The following is a 17,912-nucleotide window of genomic DNA, read 5'->3' as shown; positions in this document are numbered from 1 at the left end:
TGAAAATGTATTTTGAGTGTATTAAAGGATCAACCAACTTAAAAGCAATACGAACGAGGACTTTGATGAAGGACTTGGCACTTATCTTGGACTAAATGACTAAAAACCCCTGGATTGTTGCTGTTTAATTCATGACATTTGTTGTTATTGTTTTTCAAGCATTCAATAAAAAAAAAAAAAAAAAAAAAAAAAAAAAAAAAAAAAAAAAAAAAAAAAAAAAGAAAGCGTTTCGGTTGGGGGTCACTCACTACCGTTATACGCGTTTATTATTACAGACTTGCATTAACGCGTACCTGTGGCGTGCAAGGTGTAGACTTAGCAAAATCGCTGGTGACGTATGTAAATGTGGGCACTTGATTGTCAATGCCATTAAGCGTGACCTACATGTGTTTAAGACTTTTTTCCTGATTCCTGTAAGTTATTAGGCTGCTGTTTATCTTAAGAGAAACATGGGCTAACTTACTGTGTGTATAATTCATTTTTGCCTCTCTAAAGAGGTTCAAAGTTAATATTAACTAACAATACACACATATAAATGTCAAGTCATTGCTTTAACCAGTATAAATTAATCAAAAAATCTGTCGTTAATTTATATTATTTAAGCGTGTAATAACTAATTTACTAAACTAAACTGACAGACTGAACTGACTTGAGAATACTCAAGTGTGTGAAAATAAGTCAACTATTTGTTTTGACACTACATAGGCTAGTTATGCTTATGTTTTCAAGTCAGGGCTAGACTTTCAAGATAGACTTGAAAAACGCATATACTAGGCTAGTCTGAAACCTGTGTAACACGTTCATACTTCCATCATTGTCACTACCGAACATAAATTAATTTTATATTTAGATATCTGGGTGTGTATATGTGCCAGGATCAATTACTTGTTTACATTTCAAGGAGAATTACATTCTTTTAAATAATGAATTTGATCCTGCCACCAAAATATACTTGCATTATATACACGCACACACAGTTGAAGTCAGAATTTTATTTTATTTTTTAAATCTTTCCCAATGATGTTTAACAGAGCAAGGAACTTTTCACAGTATGTCTGATATATAATATTTTTTCTTCTGGAGAATGTTTTTTTTTGTTTGTTTGGTTTATTTCGACTAGAATAAGAAGCTTTAATTTTTTTAAACACATTAAGGTCAAAATGATCAGCCCCTTTAGGATATTTATTTCTATAGTCTACAAAACAAACCATCATTAAAACATATTCTTGTGGAAGGCCCTGTTTTTAATGTTATCAGACAACAATTTTTATCTTAAGAGACTTTAAATGAAATATTTTAAAAGTGAATCCTTATATTGTACAATTTTTATCAAAGGAAAACCTTAATGTTTTAGATTTTTATCTTATGTATTATCATTATTATTATTGTTTATGTATTTTACCTCATGTATTATTTATGTATTATTTATTACTGTTGACGACTTTTAATTGTTAGAATATTTTTTATTATAGAAAAGTGGTATTCATAAAATCCGGTAAACTTAATCTTTTTTTTTTTTTTTTTTTTTTTTTTGCCAAAGAAGCTAAAATGGCAATAAAATGAAAACTCTCTCAAACATTCGTTATAATACAATAACTTGCCTAATTACCCTAACCTGCCTAGTTAACCTAACCTAGTTAAGCCTTTAAATGTCACTTTAAGTTGTATAGAAGTTTATTGATATATATATAGACATTCTACCAGAAACATACCTTATCTGTCCCTGAAATAAAATGCAAGTACAGTGAATAAAAATTATTTAATCTCAAAAATGACCAAAATGGACTAATGGTTGATTTCTGTGAGTTTTGTAAAAAAAAAAATATGTCATTTATTTGGTGCTCAGATGTTTTTTTTTTTCTTTTCTGTTATTAAAAACGCTTTACAAATGTACAAACTCTGTCATTGTCTGCCAATTAAACCTACAGCTTTAATAGTTTTGTAATGCTAAAAACTGTTATTTAGGGGAAAAACTGAAATGGCAAGTTTAAGTTTTCATTCACATCAATTGATTAAAAACATCAAGTTACAAATAAATAACATTTTATGATTGCCCCTGTGTTTCTGTCCGTCCTATCACATTTGCATCGAAATGTGTGCAATACACCTTTAAGGCTATGACTCGGAAGTGACATTATTTGATGGAGGAAAAGCTGACAGTGATCAAGGATGGGTTTGATCATTGAATTGTATGATTTCTTGCTCATCTTTGTATGATTTCTTCAAGGTGGACAAGCTTAAAGGTTAGGCTCTGTCACATTTTTATAAGTGAAAATGCACATTTCTGGTAGAATGTCCCATGCACGCACACACATACACACAGTCAGAATTATTAGCCCCCCTTTGAATTTTTTTTCTTTTTTTAAATATTTCCCAAATGATGTTTAACAGAGCAAAGAATTTTTCACAGTATGTCTGATAATATTTTTTCTTCTAGAGAAAGTCTTATTTGTTTTATTATTATTATGGCTAGAATAAAAGCAGTTTTAATTTTTTTAAAACTAGTTTATAGACAAAATGATAAGCCTCTTTTGGCAATTTTTTTTTCCAATAATCTAAGAACAAACCATCATTATACAATAACTTGCCCAATTACCCTAACCTGCCTAGTTAACCTGATTAACCTAGTTAGGCCTTTAAATGTCACTTTAAGCTGTATAGAAGTGTCTTAAATCTCTAGTCTAATATTATTTACTGTTATCATTGCAAAGATAAAATAATTCAGTTATTGGAGATGAATTATTAAAACTATTATTATGTTTACAAATGTGTTGAAAAAAATCTCTGAAAAAAAATAAACGGGGCACATAATTCACGAGGGCTAATAATCAGACTTCAACTGTAAATTCACACACATTTAAACAGACAGCTTATTAAGTACAAGTAAAGTTTCTGTTTTCATTTTCTAATAACTGACTTTTAATTTTTTAATAATAACTGAAAATAAAAGTAAGCAAGCTTTTCAAATATGGGTGAAATCGTAATCTGTTGTCATTTATAATACGTTTATAAAATAAAATGAAACTGTGTGATTATTCAGGCACGTACTTATTAAAATATATAATAGAATAGAAATTAAATTTGATTATAATTTAAATCATTAAAACTTCTTGCTGATAAAATGGATACAAGTTTGACAGATAGTGAATTAAAAATGACTGAATGATGTTCTGCTGCACTGAGATACTTGTATTTTAATGTCATCAAAAAAGTAATTTATTATACACTGCTGTTACACTGAATGACATTTTAGTAACTATATTCTGTAAATCACAGTAAAACTGCATAAATCATGGAAAAAAAAACGCATTGCTGAAATAACAATCAAATAAATAAAAGCTTAAAGACTTTTTGCTTAAAAAACAATATTTTCATGACTGATATACAAGCACAGCTTTTCTATGAGAAAAAACATCATATTTTATCAGCACACCAGTAACCCATGTCCGTATGTTTCCTGCAGTGTTGTTGAAATGTGCGCGTGTGACAAACTTTCTCCAGCGTGCTGTCGGAACGAAAGGACTGACATACAGCACTCGAGCCAGAAAGAAACCAGGTATGATTTACAGACAGTTGTGTATTAATTACACCCTGCACCATCATGCATTAACCTTTACAACTGTGGGTTTACAGCAGCTTAAAACCATTAACCAGCTGGACTTTAAAACGTCTGGCTGTCAAAAAGCATATAGGAATTATCATGTGGCATTCAAAAGGTTTATCTCCGTCTGCTCTGCGGAGTATTATACGGAAACAGAGTCAGGATATTAAGAACACCTCCGGTATCGCAGCAGGTATGAAGGGTCGAACTAGGATTTAATGTCATGGCGTGTTTAATAAATACACTTTAATTCTTGTGTCTGTATTGCGGCTTTATCAATTGTGTTAGCCCAGTATATAACAGCTCGGCAAAAAACAACACATACTTATGTGTATGTGAATTATTTAAAGTAAATAAATGAATGAATCTGTTTACTAACATTTAAGTCAAGTGCTTTTATTATAATTGATCATTTGTCACCCTGGCGTCTTATGTTGCATGTTTAGAAATAGCCAACAATACATTATATAATCGCTAGAATATTAATTCAAGTTCATATTCCTTAAGGATATTTTGTAAATGTCCTACCATAAATATATCATACCTAATTTTTGGTGATTTACAGAAATTGGTATGAACTTAGTTTGGACTTAATGTTGAACTCTGGTGTGATTTCTCTGGACGTGCGATTTGTTCTTGATCAATATTTCATCAGTTAAGCTCCCAATTATTGGCATGATCAGATTACTAAATTGAAAATATAGATTCTTATTATATGGCTGTCTGGAATACTTGATTCTGATTGGTCAGTCATGACATTCCAAGGTATGTTATGTAAGGGATAAAGCAATGTTTCTCAACTGGTGGGTCGCGACCCAAAAGTGTTTCGCGGGAACATTTTCAGAGGGTCGCGGAGTGTGTGGTCTAAAAAACAACAAATGTTTATTTGAAACTTATTTTGATTATATCAGACTTTTAATTTGAAATGCACGAGCGACAACTGTACCATTTGACATGTAAAATTTCATTTAATTATAGCAACAATATGTATGAATAATTCTGTGGAAAATCTTATACACTTTAAACTAAGAATTTGGAAAATTGGAAGAAATAAACATTAAAAATGAAATATCATGGCCTTCATTAATAAGTCATGTAATTTCATAAAATATTTTATAGTATAATCAAAAAAAAAGTCTGTTAAAAGTGTAAATCATTGCAGTTGGATCTTGTGTGAATTAGTTTTCCACTTATTTTTTAAGTTTTGTGTAGCTATTCAACTTTTCAATTGTTACTATTCATGTTTCTTATGTAGCAAATAGTACTGCAGAAAATATTTAGATTGGATTTTACAATGTCTGTACGCATGGAAACTATTGTAGAATCTCACAGAGTAAACCGTTTCACTGACAGGATTTCAGCAGGCTAACGTGGTGATCTTGCACAAGGATCTTGCGGATGACTTTGAGGCGTTTTGTCGAGCTAACAGTAGCCCTCTCCCGCTGCTGTACAGGAGCAAATGTGGAGAATGGAGCGCCGGTCCTCTCGCCACGGCATCTGACATCAGGTATATTCACACCAACTGCTCATTCACTACAGAACTCAAATAAAAAGTCAAGTCAGCTGGAACTTTAATGTCATTCTGCTACATTTGTGGACGAACAGTGAAATCAAAGGGTCGCAGGACTACGGTGCTACATAAAAAACTTTAATCAACTCAACACTAGACATAAGAGCTTTTATAAAAATATACATGACTAACATACCAGAGTGGTAATCTAACTATACATATAACTATAAACTTAACATAAGACATGCTACACTATCTAACAAAAGTCTTGTCGTTTATCTCAGTTGTAAGAGCAACAAATAATTACTTGATGTCTAGTTGGTCATATGAAAAAGAGGCAGAAGGTAGATTTTTCTGAGGAATCTTCTGTTGAACTGCATCCCAATCATCAAAAATACTACAGACCTAATGCAACCCGCATGGACCCAAGGTACTCATAGAAATCAGTCAAGTTTGGTGAAGGAAAAATCATGGATTGGGGTTACATTCAGTATGGGGGCATCTGCAGAAAAGATGTCAACATCAACAGCCTGAGGTATCAAGACATTTGTCCTGCCCATTACATTACAAACCACAGGAGATGGCAAATTCTTCAGGAGGTTCGCACTCCTCATACTTCAGCCTCCACATCAAAGTTCTTGAAAGCAGAGAAGGTCAAGGTGCTGCAGGATTGGCCAGCCCAGTCCCCAAACATAAACATTATTTAGCATGTCTGGGGTAAAATAAAGGAAGCATTGAAAATGAATGCAAAGAATCTTGATGAACTCTGGGAGTCCTGTAAGAACGCTTTGTTTGCCATTCCAGATGACTTTATTAATTTATTGGAGTCATTGCAGAGATGGATGAATGCAGTCCTCCAAGCTCATGGGAGTCATATACAATATTAATTCTCTTTCCACTGCAGCATGACTTGATAATCTATACTGTACATTATTTCTGTTAAGTGACAAGGATTTTGTCAGAAAGTCAGACTTTACTGTTCTAATTAAATGATTAAAAATCGAGGCATGATCATATTTTATTGTGATAAAGCGTAATCTAGAGGCCTTCGCCTTTCATAAAAGCCACTTCTGACACCAAATGATCAACTAGATTTTAAGTTACTATTTGTTGTTCCTAAAACTTGGATAGGCGACAAGACTTTTGTCAGGTAGTGTATACAAGTACTTTTACAAAAGATGGATCAATATTGTGCAAGATATTATGCAAGAAGAGGTATTTAAGGTTATATAAAATTAGTAATGTAACATGATTTGTGGTAAATTCACAGGTAAACATGGCTTTCCTTTTTAAGTTCTTGTAAGATGGAGTTTACGTAAAGTGTCCAGTGCATTTAGAGTGAGGAGTGTTTTTACAGGTTTGTCAAGCCCGCTCTCTTGTGTGAAGCAACACATTTAGAAATCCACATTGTTGTTTTTTTTATGAGTATGGAGTGATTGTAGGAAAGTGCCTGGTGCAAATGTGCAAACTGTTCTGGGAAATGTGTCAGATGAAAAATAATTTTAGTTTTTATTTGATTTCAATCGATTTAATGTAAAAGCTCAATTTCAGAACATTGCTCCACGCTCGCATTGTAAATCATTAGATATTATTTGTGCTTTGACATAAATGTATCATTTTGCGTTATCTTTTATGATACTACTACTAACTAGCCTTAACTATTGAGTGTTTACTTTCATGCTTTGATTTTAATCTAGTCATTCATAATTCTTGACCTAGTACTAAATATGCTTAGTCACAGATGGGTGTAAAAGATTAATCTAATTTTACAACAGAGTGGATCATCCTGTTATTTAATAGTTACACTTAGAGACTTTCCCAGCTAATTTGAACACAGTTGTACGTCCTAAAAATGTTTTTAACAGACTTTTGATACAAATGTTTAATGAACTATTGAGTTTTCATTTACTACAGTGCTGATCAAAAAAGTTGGTCAAATGTTTATTTACACACAAAACGCATGGTATACATATTCTGTCAACTCGAGATCATGATAGTCAGGTTAAGGATTATCTCTGCAGAGCATGTGCCTGAAATCATGTGTCATCCATGTTTATTCATTTCTCACAAGAGATTTGGTGCAGCTCCCTTCTCTGTTAAAGGATAAGTGATTGTAATTATAAATATCACAAATTTAAATTCATTTCCAAGGCAGGAAGAAACTACCAAAAGTTAGAGAAGGAAACTGGAAATGAATATCTGACTGTATCAATGCAGGTCAGTGGTGAAAAGAGTACTGAAAAAATCATACTGAACCATTACTTGCCTGAAAATGTAGTGCAAGTAGAGTTAGAGTATCTATTGTAAGTATTACTCAAAGTATGGGTTAAAAGTTGCCCTTTTGAAAGTACTCAAGAGTAATGAGTAGTGAGTACAGGGGCGCAACTGCACATTAACTGATGGGTATGCGGCTTCAACCCCCCACACCCCCCCCCCCCCCCCCCTTCAATCCAACTATATTTTAAAACAGGCAAGTGATAAAATGTGGAAAATATTTCCATCAATAAATTAAAGATATTTTTTCATAAAGATATTAATATGCTTTAAAAAATACAGTTTCGCAGTTCTGAACACAACTGAAATAGTATGAAGTAGTAAAAGGTACATGTATAATTACGTTAAGCATGTTAAGTCGCAAAAAATGCATCTCATACCACCCCAAAATTCATCTCAGTTTAATTTTACCTTACTAAATGATTAAAGCACCTTGACTAGCCTTACTTTTGGACTTTTTGTACTACATTTTTCAAAACAAAATCATAGACATGGGAGTCCTAAAGGGCAAAAGAACATTGTGATTACTTCTCACATGCATACTGTGAGAAGTGGAAAGTCTGTCTTTGCCAGAACAGTTGACTGAAACTGCTAAAAGTGAAATAAAAAAGACTGTCAAATGTTTAGTGTAAAAAAAACAGAAACAAACTGTGTGAAATGTTCTATTTAATTGAAATGTTATAACTTTGTTTGTAGCTAAAATTAAAATAGTTTTGAGCTAAGAAGTTACCAAAAGGCCTGATGAATCAATATGATACATAATAAATTCATAAAAACATGTATATGGTATGAAAAATGGGGGGGAGGGGTGGAATGATTTTTTAATTTAATAAAATACAATATTATACGCGTATAAAATGCTAAATAAATATTTTAACAATATATATATTATTATTATTATTATATTAAATATTTTAACAATTTATATATTATTAATATTATTATTATATTATATATTATTAATATTATTATTATATTATATATTATATATATATATATATATATATATATATATATATATATATATATATATATATATATATATATATATTATTATTATTATTATTATTATTATTATTATTATTATTAATATATATTATTTGAAACTTTTAATATGGATAATTTAAAAAATAGTTGTGGCACAATGGCGCCCCCCCATGTGTGGCGCCCCTATGCGCCGCATATACTGCATACCCCCTTTTTGCGCCACTGAGTGAGTATTACGCTGTGAAAGGTTGATGTGTTTACATGTAATTTGTTTGTGTGTGTGTAAACGTAACATTCTGTAGTACATTAGTTATAGTTTAAGGCCATTTCGGTCATCAAGTGGAAAACATCCGTCATCTTCTCATCAGTGACATGCAGTCTAAACAGTCTCTTCACAACCGTAGACAGGGGAGGTTCGAGTGGTTCGGAAGACCCAGCCTTCACTGACAAAGGTCCAGAATTTGTCCCATACATGAGCTCATTTGTCCTATTTTAACTGCTTTGCCATCATAAATAGTCAAAATATCCCACCCAAAATTGCTTTAAGATTAAGCGGAATCCAGGTGTAACTTACGTTAATCAGTTTTGGCCAATGCAAACAATTATTTTTCAACATCCAGCTATGCAAGAAGACATCTGACATAAGAGAAGTCATCTTTCACTACTGCATTGTTTTTAAACAGAGAAAACATTTAACAGTACCTTTTATTCTAAATCTTGGACCTTATTCTTGAAAGAAAACATGACCAATAAGAAAAGGTGTAAAGCATCAAAAGCGGCCCATATTAAAATCATTTTGAAGAATATTTTGGCTATTTATTGTTATCCATGAATTTTCAAATGTTCTTTTTATTTTTTACAAGTGAGCCTAGAAAAATTGTGAAGCTCTAAATTGCTATTATATTATATTATATTATATTATATTATATTATATTATATTATATTATATTATATTATATTATTATACATATATAACTTTTATTATTATTCAGATGGCCCCATTCTGACTGAGGAAAGTTGCTGGCCAGTTTTTTTTATTTGCCTAATAAATTACAATAGGCTACAGTTTTCAAAAAAAAAATTCTAATGATATATTATGCAATACATTTGTATTTTAAAAATAAATATTTGTAATATTTCTTTAATCTAAATATTTAGGAAATCCTTTTGGTTATGATGACTATGAGATAAGTTTATCTAGCTAAACATAGTGCTTAAAATGTCACCTAAATCAGCATTTAAAGATCATAACTAAATAGAAAATGAGGCGAATAACTGCAAAAAGATCCACGTTTTTGCGGAAAAAATAACCATCCGACTTACCAGACTGGCTACGGGCCTGCTCTTGGTCATTGTGTGTAAAGTATCTTCTTGGACACTTTTAAAGCTTCCTAACAGTTTGCTGCAATAGTCTTAAGGTAGTTCAGTATGATGTGATTTACTTTCTATGTGCAATTTGATTGGACAGAAATTGCAGGACTGAATTTTGTAATCCCCATGGACAAGAAATAATAAAGTAGTAACTGTAGGTTGAAAGAAAGCAGTGGAGAGAATGTACAGATACTGCACTAAAAATGTACTCAAAGGAGAGGAAAAGTACACATTTTGAAAACTACATAGTAAATTACTATTTCTGAGAATTGGAGTATTTGTAATTTGTTACTTTACACTACTGATGCAAGTGATTTAAATCAATTAATCGAGTTAAAGAAATTGTTCACCCAAAAATGAATATTCTGCTCTCTACTTGTTCGAAACCTGTTTGAGTTGTTCTTTTTTAGATGAAAGATGATACTTTGAAGAATGTTATAAACCTACCAAGGACATTTATAGTATTAAATAAAAGCTATAAGTCAATGGTTACAGTGAAAACCCTGTACTGATTGCTCAAGTACACAAATGTATAATAGATTTTAGATGGAAAACACAACATAGTAAACAGTTCCCTAAAATTCAGAAATACACGGGGAATGGTTTTAAATGTGCTGTCAGTATTTGACTGTTCAAAAGCATTAAAATACCATATTATGTGTAGCCAATTATATTTCAGCACCTCGGGTTGCCTTGGTGGAAAGCAGCTCATTTCATTTCAGGCATGAAGGCTGTCTCTCATGCAGACAAAGCCAAAAATGTGACCTTTGGAGGACAGTAGCAGCCTTTTATGAAAAAGATTTACATGAGGAGTTATTTTAATTAGCAAATAATACAAATATTACAGGCGCAAACCATTAGCGGAGGAGCTTACGTTCATCCATCAGGCAGTCTGTACTTATGTAAATGTGATTTTTCAGTTTTTTTTTTTTTTTTTTTAAATAAATTTACAACAATTTCAAAAACTCTTTTTTTCACATTGTCATTATGGGGTATTGTGTTTAGAATTTTGAGGAAATAAATCAATTTAATCCATTTTGGAATCAGGCTGTATGTCAGCGCTATGAACACTTTGCAGATGCACTGTATTTTAGAAAAGTGTGATTAAATTACATTGATATTATGCATTTATCTAAATTTGACCAATCAGATTTCATCGCTTTACTATCAGCATCTACCAAGTTGCTGCTCTGCTATTGGTTATATGGCTCAAAGATGAATCAATACACTTATAAAGACAACAGCCAATCAGAGTCAGAATATCTGCTGTTTTGACTCATTCATAGTGTTTTAAAAGGGCCCTATCATACACCTGGCACAATAAAGTGCAAGACGTGTTTGGCATGATTTGTTGCTATTTTCAGACCAGGGCAAACTTAATTTTCACGTTTTGTGCTACGTTGTTTAAATCGCAAATCCATGTATGTGCTGGTCTAAAAAGGAAGTGTGTTATAGATTGCGTCATTTTTTTCAGTTTATTTATGACAATTTGCAGTTTTATTATAATGTTGTTGTTATTATTATTCGCAGTATTATTTTTTTATATGCATATTTTTATTTGTTTTAATAAAAACATGTTTAAATTTGTCCATCTGTTGGATTTTGGAGATGTCTGCATCATTATATAAGTCATAAGAATAGGACATGTGTTTAGATATAACTTTTGACCACACTTTATTATTGTTCATTTATTCGTTTGCTGGAAATTAGAACTGAATTTAGAAATCGTTTTGAAACAAATACAACACAACACCAAGTACAACACCATTTCCTTATTCATGAAAGTAAAAGAGTAAAGAGTAAAAATAAAGAGGCTGAGTGGAGGAGGCTCATTCTTTATCCTCGTGCTGCAGATGGTCTGTTTAACTGTTTTCTCGCTACTGAAGCATTTAGTTTTTAGGTTTGCCATGTAAATAGCAAATGCGCCATGGTGAGACGCAACTGACTCTCAAAGGGAATGGGAGATGAGACTCTGATTGGTTTAATGCACATTACGCTCAAAACACACACATATTTCATTAAGAGAATAAGCACAACCCTGTTAGACCATGCACCAGGCTGCAGAGCATATTTTTCCATCCTTAAAATAGCAAAAGTGGATTTAGACCAGGGTTGGGCAAAATCAGACCTGGAGGGCCGGTGACCTGCATAGTTTAGTTGCAACACTAATCCAACACTCCTGAACATGCTAATCAGTTTCTTCAAGATCACAAGAAATCTATAACCAGGACCCAGTTTGCCCACCTCTGATTTAGACACACCCTTAATGCTTTTGTCCCATGCACTTTAGACTTTGCGCCTAGATTGTTCAAATAGAGCCCTAAATGTTTGGACCCTGAGTTTTTTAGTTTCAGAAAGATCGGAAAAATATTTTTTACCTTTTCATTTTAATATCATTAAATGATTCAAAAACTTAGCTGATGAAAATTGCAATGGTTAAGAAATATGGTTATCACAGTACTCCCAATACTGGTGTATTTTTCCAGTACTGTGCAGCTCTACTATACCGCATGTGATTTTAGATACATCACTAAAATATTTACAACTGAACCCTTGCCCTGAAGCCCCTGAAGCTTTCATTATTGTTCTGTCTTTGACTCAGGGAGGACTGTCCAGAGTACTGTGTGTTTGAGAATGGCAGGCTAATGAAGAAGGTTTCTAGTTTGTCCTCCTTTACCTCTGAACTGGAGCACATGGTCACTTTCTACCTCGGCTGTAGTTTTGGCTTTGAATCGGCCTTGACAGCCGCTGGGGTTCCGGTGAGAAATGTGGAGCAGGGCAGAAACGTCAGCATGTACAAGGTCAGTTCAAGCCGCAAGCCTGGATTACATCCACATGCAGTGAGAGCCTACAGCATATTACTTGATGTTGCTTGTGTCTGATATTTTCTTCTTCAAAATCTTAATAAAATAACTAAAAGAAAGTGTTTTTTTTTTTTTTTTGCAGACCTCAGTGCCTTGTATTAAAGCAGGTCAGATTCATTGTCCAATGGTGGTGACTATGAGACCAGTACCAGAAGACAAGCTGGACGCTACTGCTCAATGCACACATGCCATCCCACTGGCGCATGGAGGACCTGTTCATATTGGAGATCCTAGTATGGACTTTTTTTTTAAAGAAAGTATATGATGGAACTTTATCTTGTTATATAAAGTTATCTTATTTTAATGCAATTTAATTAATTTACCAATTTATGTAATCACATTGTCCTAAACATTCAGATCCATTGCTCAGTATTTAGTCGAAGCACCCTTTTGACCTAATACAGCCATGCATCATTTTGGAAAAGATACAATAAGTGTTTCACATCTGGATTTGGGGATCCTCTGCTATTCCTCCTTGCAGATCCTCTTCAGTTCTGTCAGGTTGGTTGGTAAGCGTTGGTGGACAGCCGTTTTTTTATAGTAGGTCTCTCCAGAGATACTCAATTGGGCTTAAGTTGAAGCTCTGGCTAGGCTATTCAAGAACAGTCATGGAGTTGTTGTAAAGTCACTCCTTCGTTATTTTAAACCTTCAACCCAGACTGAAGCCCTGAGCACTCTGGAGAAGGTTTTCATCCAGGATATCCTTGTACTTGACAAGCATTCATCTTTCCCTCTATTGCAATCAGTCTTACTGTCCCTGCAGCTCAAAACACCCCCACAGGCCACCACCATGCTTCACTGTTGGGACTGTATTGGGCAGGTGATGAACATACAGCTTAGAATTAAGGCCAAAAAAGTTCTATCTTGGTCTCATCAGAACAAAGAATCTTATTTCTCACTATCTTGGAGTCCTTCAGGCGGGTTTTCATGAGTCCTGCACTGAGGAGAGGATTCTGTCGGGCCACTCTACCATAAAACCTAGACTGGTGGAGTGTTGTAGGGATGGTTGACTTTCTACAACTTTCTTGCATCTCCCGACTGCATCTCTAGAGCACAGCTACAGTGATCTTTGGGTTCTTCTTTACCTCTCTCACCAAGGCTCTTCTCCCTTGGTAGCTCAGTTTGGCCAGATAGCTCTAGGAAGGGTTTTGGGCATCCCAAATGTGTTTCCTTTTAATGATTAAGGAGGCCACTGTGCTCTTAGGAGCAGCAGAATATTTGTTTGTAACCTTGGCCAAATCTGTGCTTTGGGACAATTCTTTCTCTGAGATCTCCAGACAGTTCCTTTGACCTCATGATTCTCATTTGCTCTGACATGCATTGTGAGCTGTAAGATCTTATATAGACAGGTGTGTGGCTTTCCTAATCAAGTCCAATCAGTGCAATCGAATGTAGATCAGATGTAGAAACATCTCAAGGGTGATCAGAAGAAATGGACAGCACCTCTGTTAAATATGAGTGTGACAGCAAAGGGTCAGAATACTTAGAGTCATGTGATATTTCATTTTTTTAATAAATCTGCAAAAGATGTCAACAATTCTGTGTTTTTCTCTCAATATGGGGTGTTGTGTGAACATTAAGTAAAACAAATTAACTTACATTGCAGTTATAGCTAAAATCATTTAAGTAAGAGTGAAACATTTAAGGGGGTCTGAATACTTTTCGTACCAACTGTAAATATGTAACAGTCAATGTAGATTACACCATTTAACCATACCTAAAATTAACAACAAATAAACTTTTTAGATGCAAACCAATTTTCAGGTGCAAAACAGTTTTCAGGTGCATAAAAAATAGATATTTTAATGTAGTTAAAATTTTATGTGGTTAAAAATAATGTAGTATAAGAGTAAATTGGTTAATCTCAGATTTGTTTTATCTAACAAATGAGGTTCATACATTTTAAAGTGGTCTTTAGGTGTTCAAATACTTTATGGCCCTATGTAAATACAAGATAGTTTTATGTAGGGTGTTAATTTGTTTCTAGGAATCCATCTGTAAATCTTATCACCATGTCTGCACAAAACATACTTCAACTGTTAACATTTTCTGTACTTGGGAGTTGAAAAAAGTGTGTAACATCTCAGAAACCTTTGATTCCCCCTTTCAGAGCTGCTGGGCATCCGTGACTTGTCACGTCCGGACTACGGGGACCCAGTGGACGCCCGCCCTGCTGATGTGCCTGTGTTCTGGGCCTGTGGGGTCACTGGTGTTGAGGCTGTAAAGAGCTGCAGTAAGCTTTCCAAAAACCCTCCAATATTATAAAAGAGATGAGCAATTCACATTGTTTGGGAATATGCAAATTTTTCCAAGTTAAACAGTTGAGTTTTACCATTTTTGAGTCCATTCAGCTGGTCTGGCGGGAGCACTTTGAGCTTAGTTTAGCATAAATCTTATCTTAGCATAAATTATCTAAGCCATATCGGCCTAGAAAATAGAAACATTTCACTTTACTTTGGTCTTTGTACACAATTTACTGTAACTACAGAAGAATCAAGCTCTACATAAACATTTTTGTTTTAGCAAGATGCTCAATCAATCTGATCTAATTTAATGATTAATGCTAAGCTATGCTAAAAGTGCTCATGCCAGACCCTGAGACTGGCTGAATGGATTCAGAAATGGTAAAACTCAATTGTTTAACTTAGAAAAAGGCGCATACAAAACAGATGCTTTATACATATAAATAATTGAGTATAAATGTTTATTACTAACCTTTCTATAAACATACTGCATTTCGTTGCATTGTACTTGTACATGTGTAATGACAATAAAGTTGAATCTAATCTAATGATATGATCTGTACAGCAATGACGGTGCTAAATAGCCTACTGTAACGTCTACAAGTATATAAAATAAATAAATAAATGCAACATATATAAACACATACAGATCCTTACAGTCTCCGATATGTTACTAATGGCAGAAAAATACTACACCCGGCATACATTTAGTCCTTATTTGGGTTCAAAAACAACACGCAACATAGCCCACAGTCAGCGCAAACCTCTCATCTGTGCCTTTAATCTCCACCAGCACATGTAACCTCCTGTTAGAAAGTAATTCCTTCATTCCGAGTTCCTAATAGCCAAAAAGGGGATGATAAACATGGCAGTTTGTTTGTGATTCAGGTTGCTGAAACAATTTGCTCCTGTGTTTTGTCGAGCTTCTCCTTTGTTTGTTCGCACTTCACTCTCGCATTTGTCCTTTTAGTTTCTGAACGGATCGGATGTCGGAGACACTTCAATAATCACACACATTATTATCATCAACTTAAAAAGAGAAAGCGAAAACCACTCACACTTTTAGACGGCCTCGTAAAACAACAACAGGACCTGGCAGATTTTGTTCTTCTTGGCTTTGTGTCTGTACATCAAGACAATGACAAGGTTTGTTTGAGCTCTGGTCATCCATGGCTCGGTATTATATATATATATATTCATCAGATGTCACCACAGCGGAATGAACTGACAAGTTATCTAGTATATGTTTTACTCTACGGATGCCCTTCCAGCTGTGTACTGGGAAACATCCGTACTGCGTATTCACACACACATACACTATTACCAAATTAATTTATTCACCTGTACTGCATGTCTTTGGACTGTGAGGGAAAACGAAGCACCCGGAGGAAACCCACGCGAACACGAGGAGAACATGCAAACTACATACAGGAATGCCAACTGACCCAACTGAGACTCAAACCAAAGACCTTCCTGCTGTGAGGTGGCAGTGCTACCCACAGAGCCACCGTGTCGCCCTCTCATTTACTGTAAAATGTAAAAATGTCACCTTGTACAGTTTTGTTTTGCACATTTGCTGCTGTTAGTGAAGCAGAAATGATACACCCCACCTTTAGAATTTAATGTCACTGGGTTTCCGGTACAATTAAGCTTCTGTTTCTTTAATGTCACTTTTTTTGCAGCATGAACAGATTTATATATTTTTACTCAGTGTGTAGGAGAGCAGCTGTTGACCTTTATTTTTATTTTTTTAAATGTTGCAGAGTCCGCTCTAGCGTTCACACACTCTCCTGGCTGCATGTTCATCACCGATCAAAAAGCAGAAGCCATTTCTCCCCTCTCTCTGGAGCCAGCACAGCGCCCTTTGACATTCCGCATTTCCCAGGATCCTCAGCATTACAGCATGGCCAGTGAAAGAGCCGTTCAACAAATCCGAGCAATTGAGGAGCTCGCTGTTGAAGACCCAGGTATGAAGCAACTTAGTTTGTTCCCAGGAAAAGTACAGTATAAGAATGATTAAAATCTAAATTTGTAAGATTTAAAAAACTAATACAATAGTGTTATATATTGTGCTGACTTTAGCCTAACTAGTCACTTTAGTAACGTGGATCATGTCTAAATGCTCATGCTAATGGCATAACACACCCTAGATTTCTGATTTGGTTTTATAGAAAACAATGAAGCACCAAAGATTCTTTCAGATCCCCCCGTGTCTGCAATCTGGGTGTCATTCTTGATGAGTCATTGGAACTAGACAAACAGATCAGTTCTGTTATTGGCTTCAGTTTTTATCAACTACGTTTCCTGTCTGAAGTTAAACACTTTTTAAATCCCACCACTCTAGGCTGGGGCTGTTCACGATTTTATTACATCACGGTTAGACTACTGCAATGCACTTTACTGTGGCATGTCAAAATCCCCAGTTTCTCGCCTTCAGTTGGTCCAAAATGCTGCTGCTAGATTTATTTGTAATAGCAGAAAACAGGACACATCACCCCTCTTCTAAGAGGCCTTCATTGGCTGCCTGTCCAATTCAGAATTGATTTTAAAGTGCATTTACTGGTCTATAAATCCCTTTAAAATCTAGCCCCATCCTATCTCTCATAGCTGTTTCATTTTTACACTCCCGTAAGATTTCTTAGGTCAAGTGATCGGGACGGGACAGACGGGACAGAGGGGACAGAGCTTTCTCTGTGGCAGGTCGTCGGTTTTGGGACACCTTGCCCCTTTGTAATTAGAATGGCTCTTTGATTACTTTTTTTTTTTAAATCACTTCTTAAAACGTACCTTTTTAGCTTGGCTTTTTAAAATGATTTTAATAGTCTTTTCTACTGCTACATTTTTACAGACGTTTTTCTTGCCTTATCTCTATGTTTTTATGTTCTGTCTTTTTATTTATTTATTTTTATTTATTTATTTATTTATTTATTTTTAGGGGTTTTCACCTTTATTGATAGGACAGTGGAGATATAGAGACAGGAAAGTGTGGGGAGCAGAGATAGGGGAAGGATCAGCAAAGGACCTCGAGGCGGGAATCGAACTCGGGTCGCTGCGAGCACCTC

At 34.4% G+C, this 17,912-nt stretch overlaps 1 protein-coding gene across 6 annotated transcripts in view; it reads left to right on the top strand.

The window, feature by feature from the left end:
* dglucy (D-glutamate cyclase) overlaps positions 1–17,912 on the top strand; it is a 38,620-nt gene that overhangs the window by 5,792 nt on the left and 14,916 nt on the right. For 3 of the 6 annotated variants that reach the window (XM_073927815.1, XM_073927814.1, XM_001923855.8), the window contains 6 exons: positions 3,464–3,556; positions 4,955–5,108; positions 12,346–12,544; positions 12,690–12,840; positions 14,718–14,840; positions 16,614–16,817. In XM_073927815.1, the coding sequence (XP_073783916.1) occupies positions 3,464–3,556; positions 4,955–5,108; positions 12,346–12,544; positions 12,690–12,840; positions 14,718–14,840; positions 16,614–16,817 (924 nt within the window). Of the gene's footprint in view, positions 1–3,463; positions 3,795–4,954; positions 5,109–12,345; positions 12,545–12,689; positions 12,841–14,717; positions 14,841–16,613; positions 17,812–17,912 lie in introns of those variants that run through there. The other 3 variants (XM_068214682.2, XR_012393070.1, XR_012393071.1) reach the window with 3 other exon arrangements.

The sequence above is a fragment of the Danio rerio genome, chromosome 17, assembly GCF_049306965.1.
Source record: "Danio rerio strain Tuebingen ecotype United States chromosome 17, GRCz12tu, whole genome shotgun sequence".
NCBI classification, from domain to species: Eukaryota; Metazoa; Chordata; class Actinopteri; order Cypriniformes; family Danionidae; genus Danio; species Danio rerio.
This window is presented reverse-complemented; position numbering and strand designations above follow the sequence as displayed.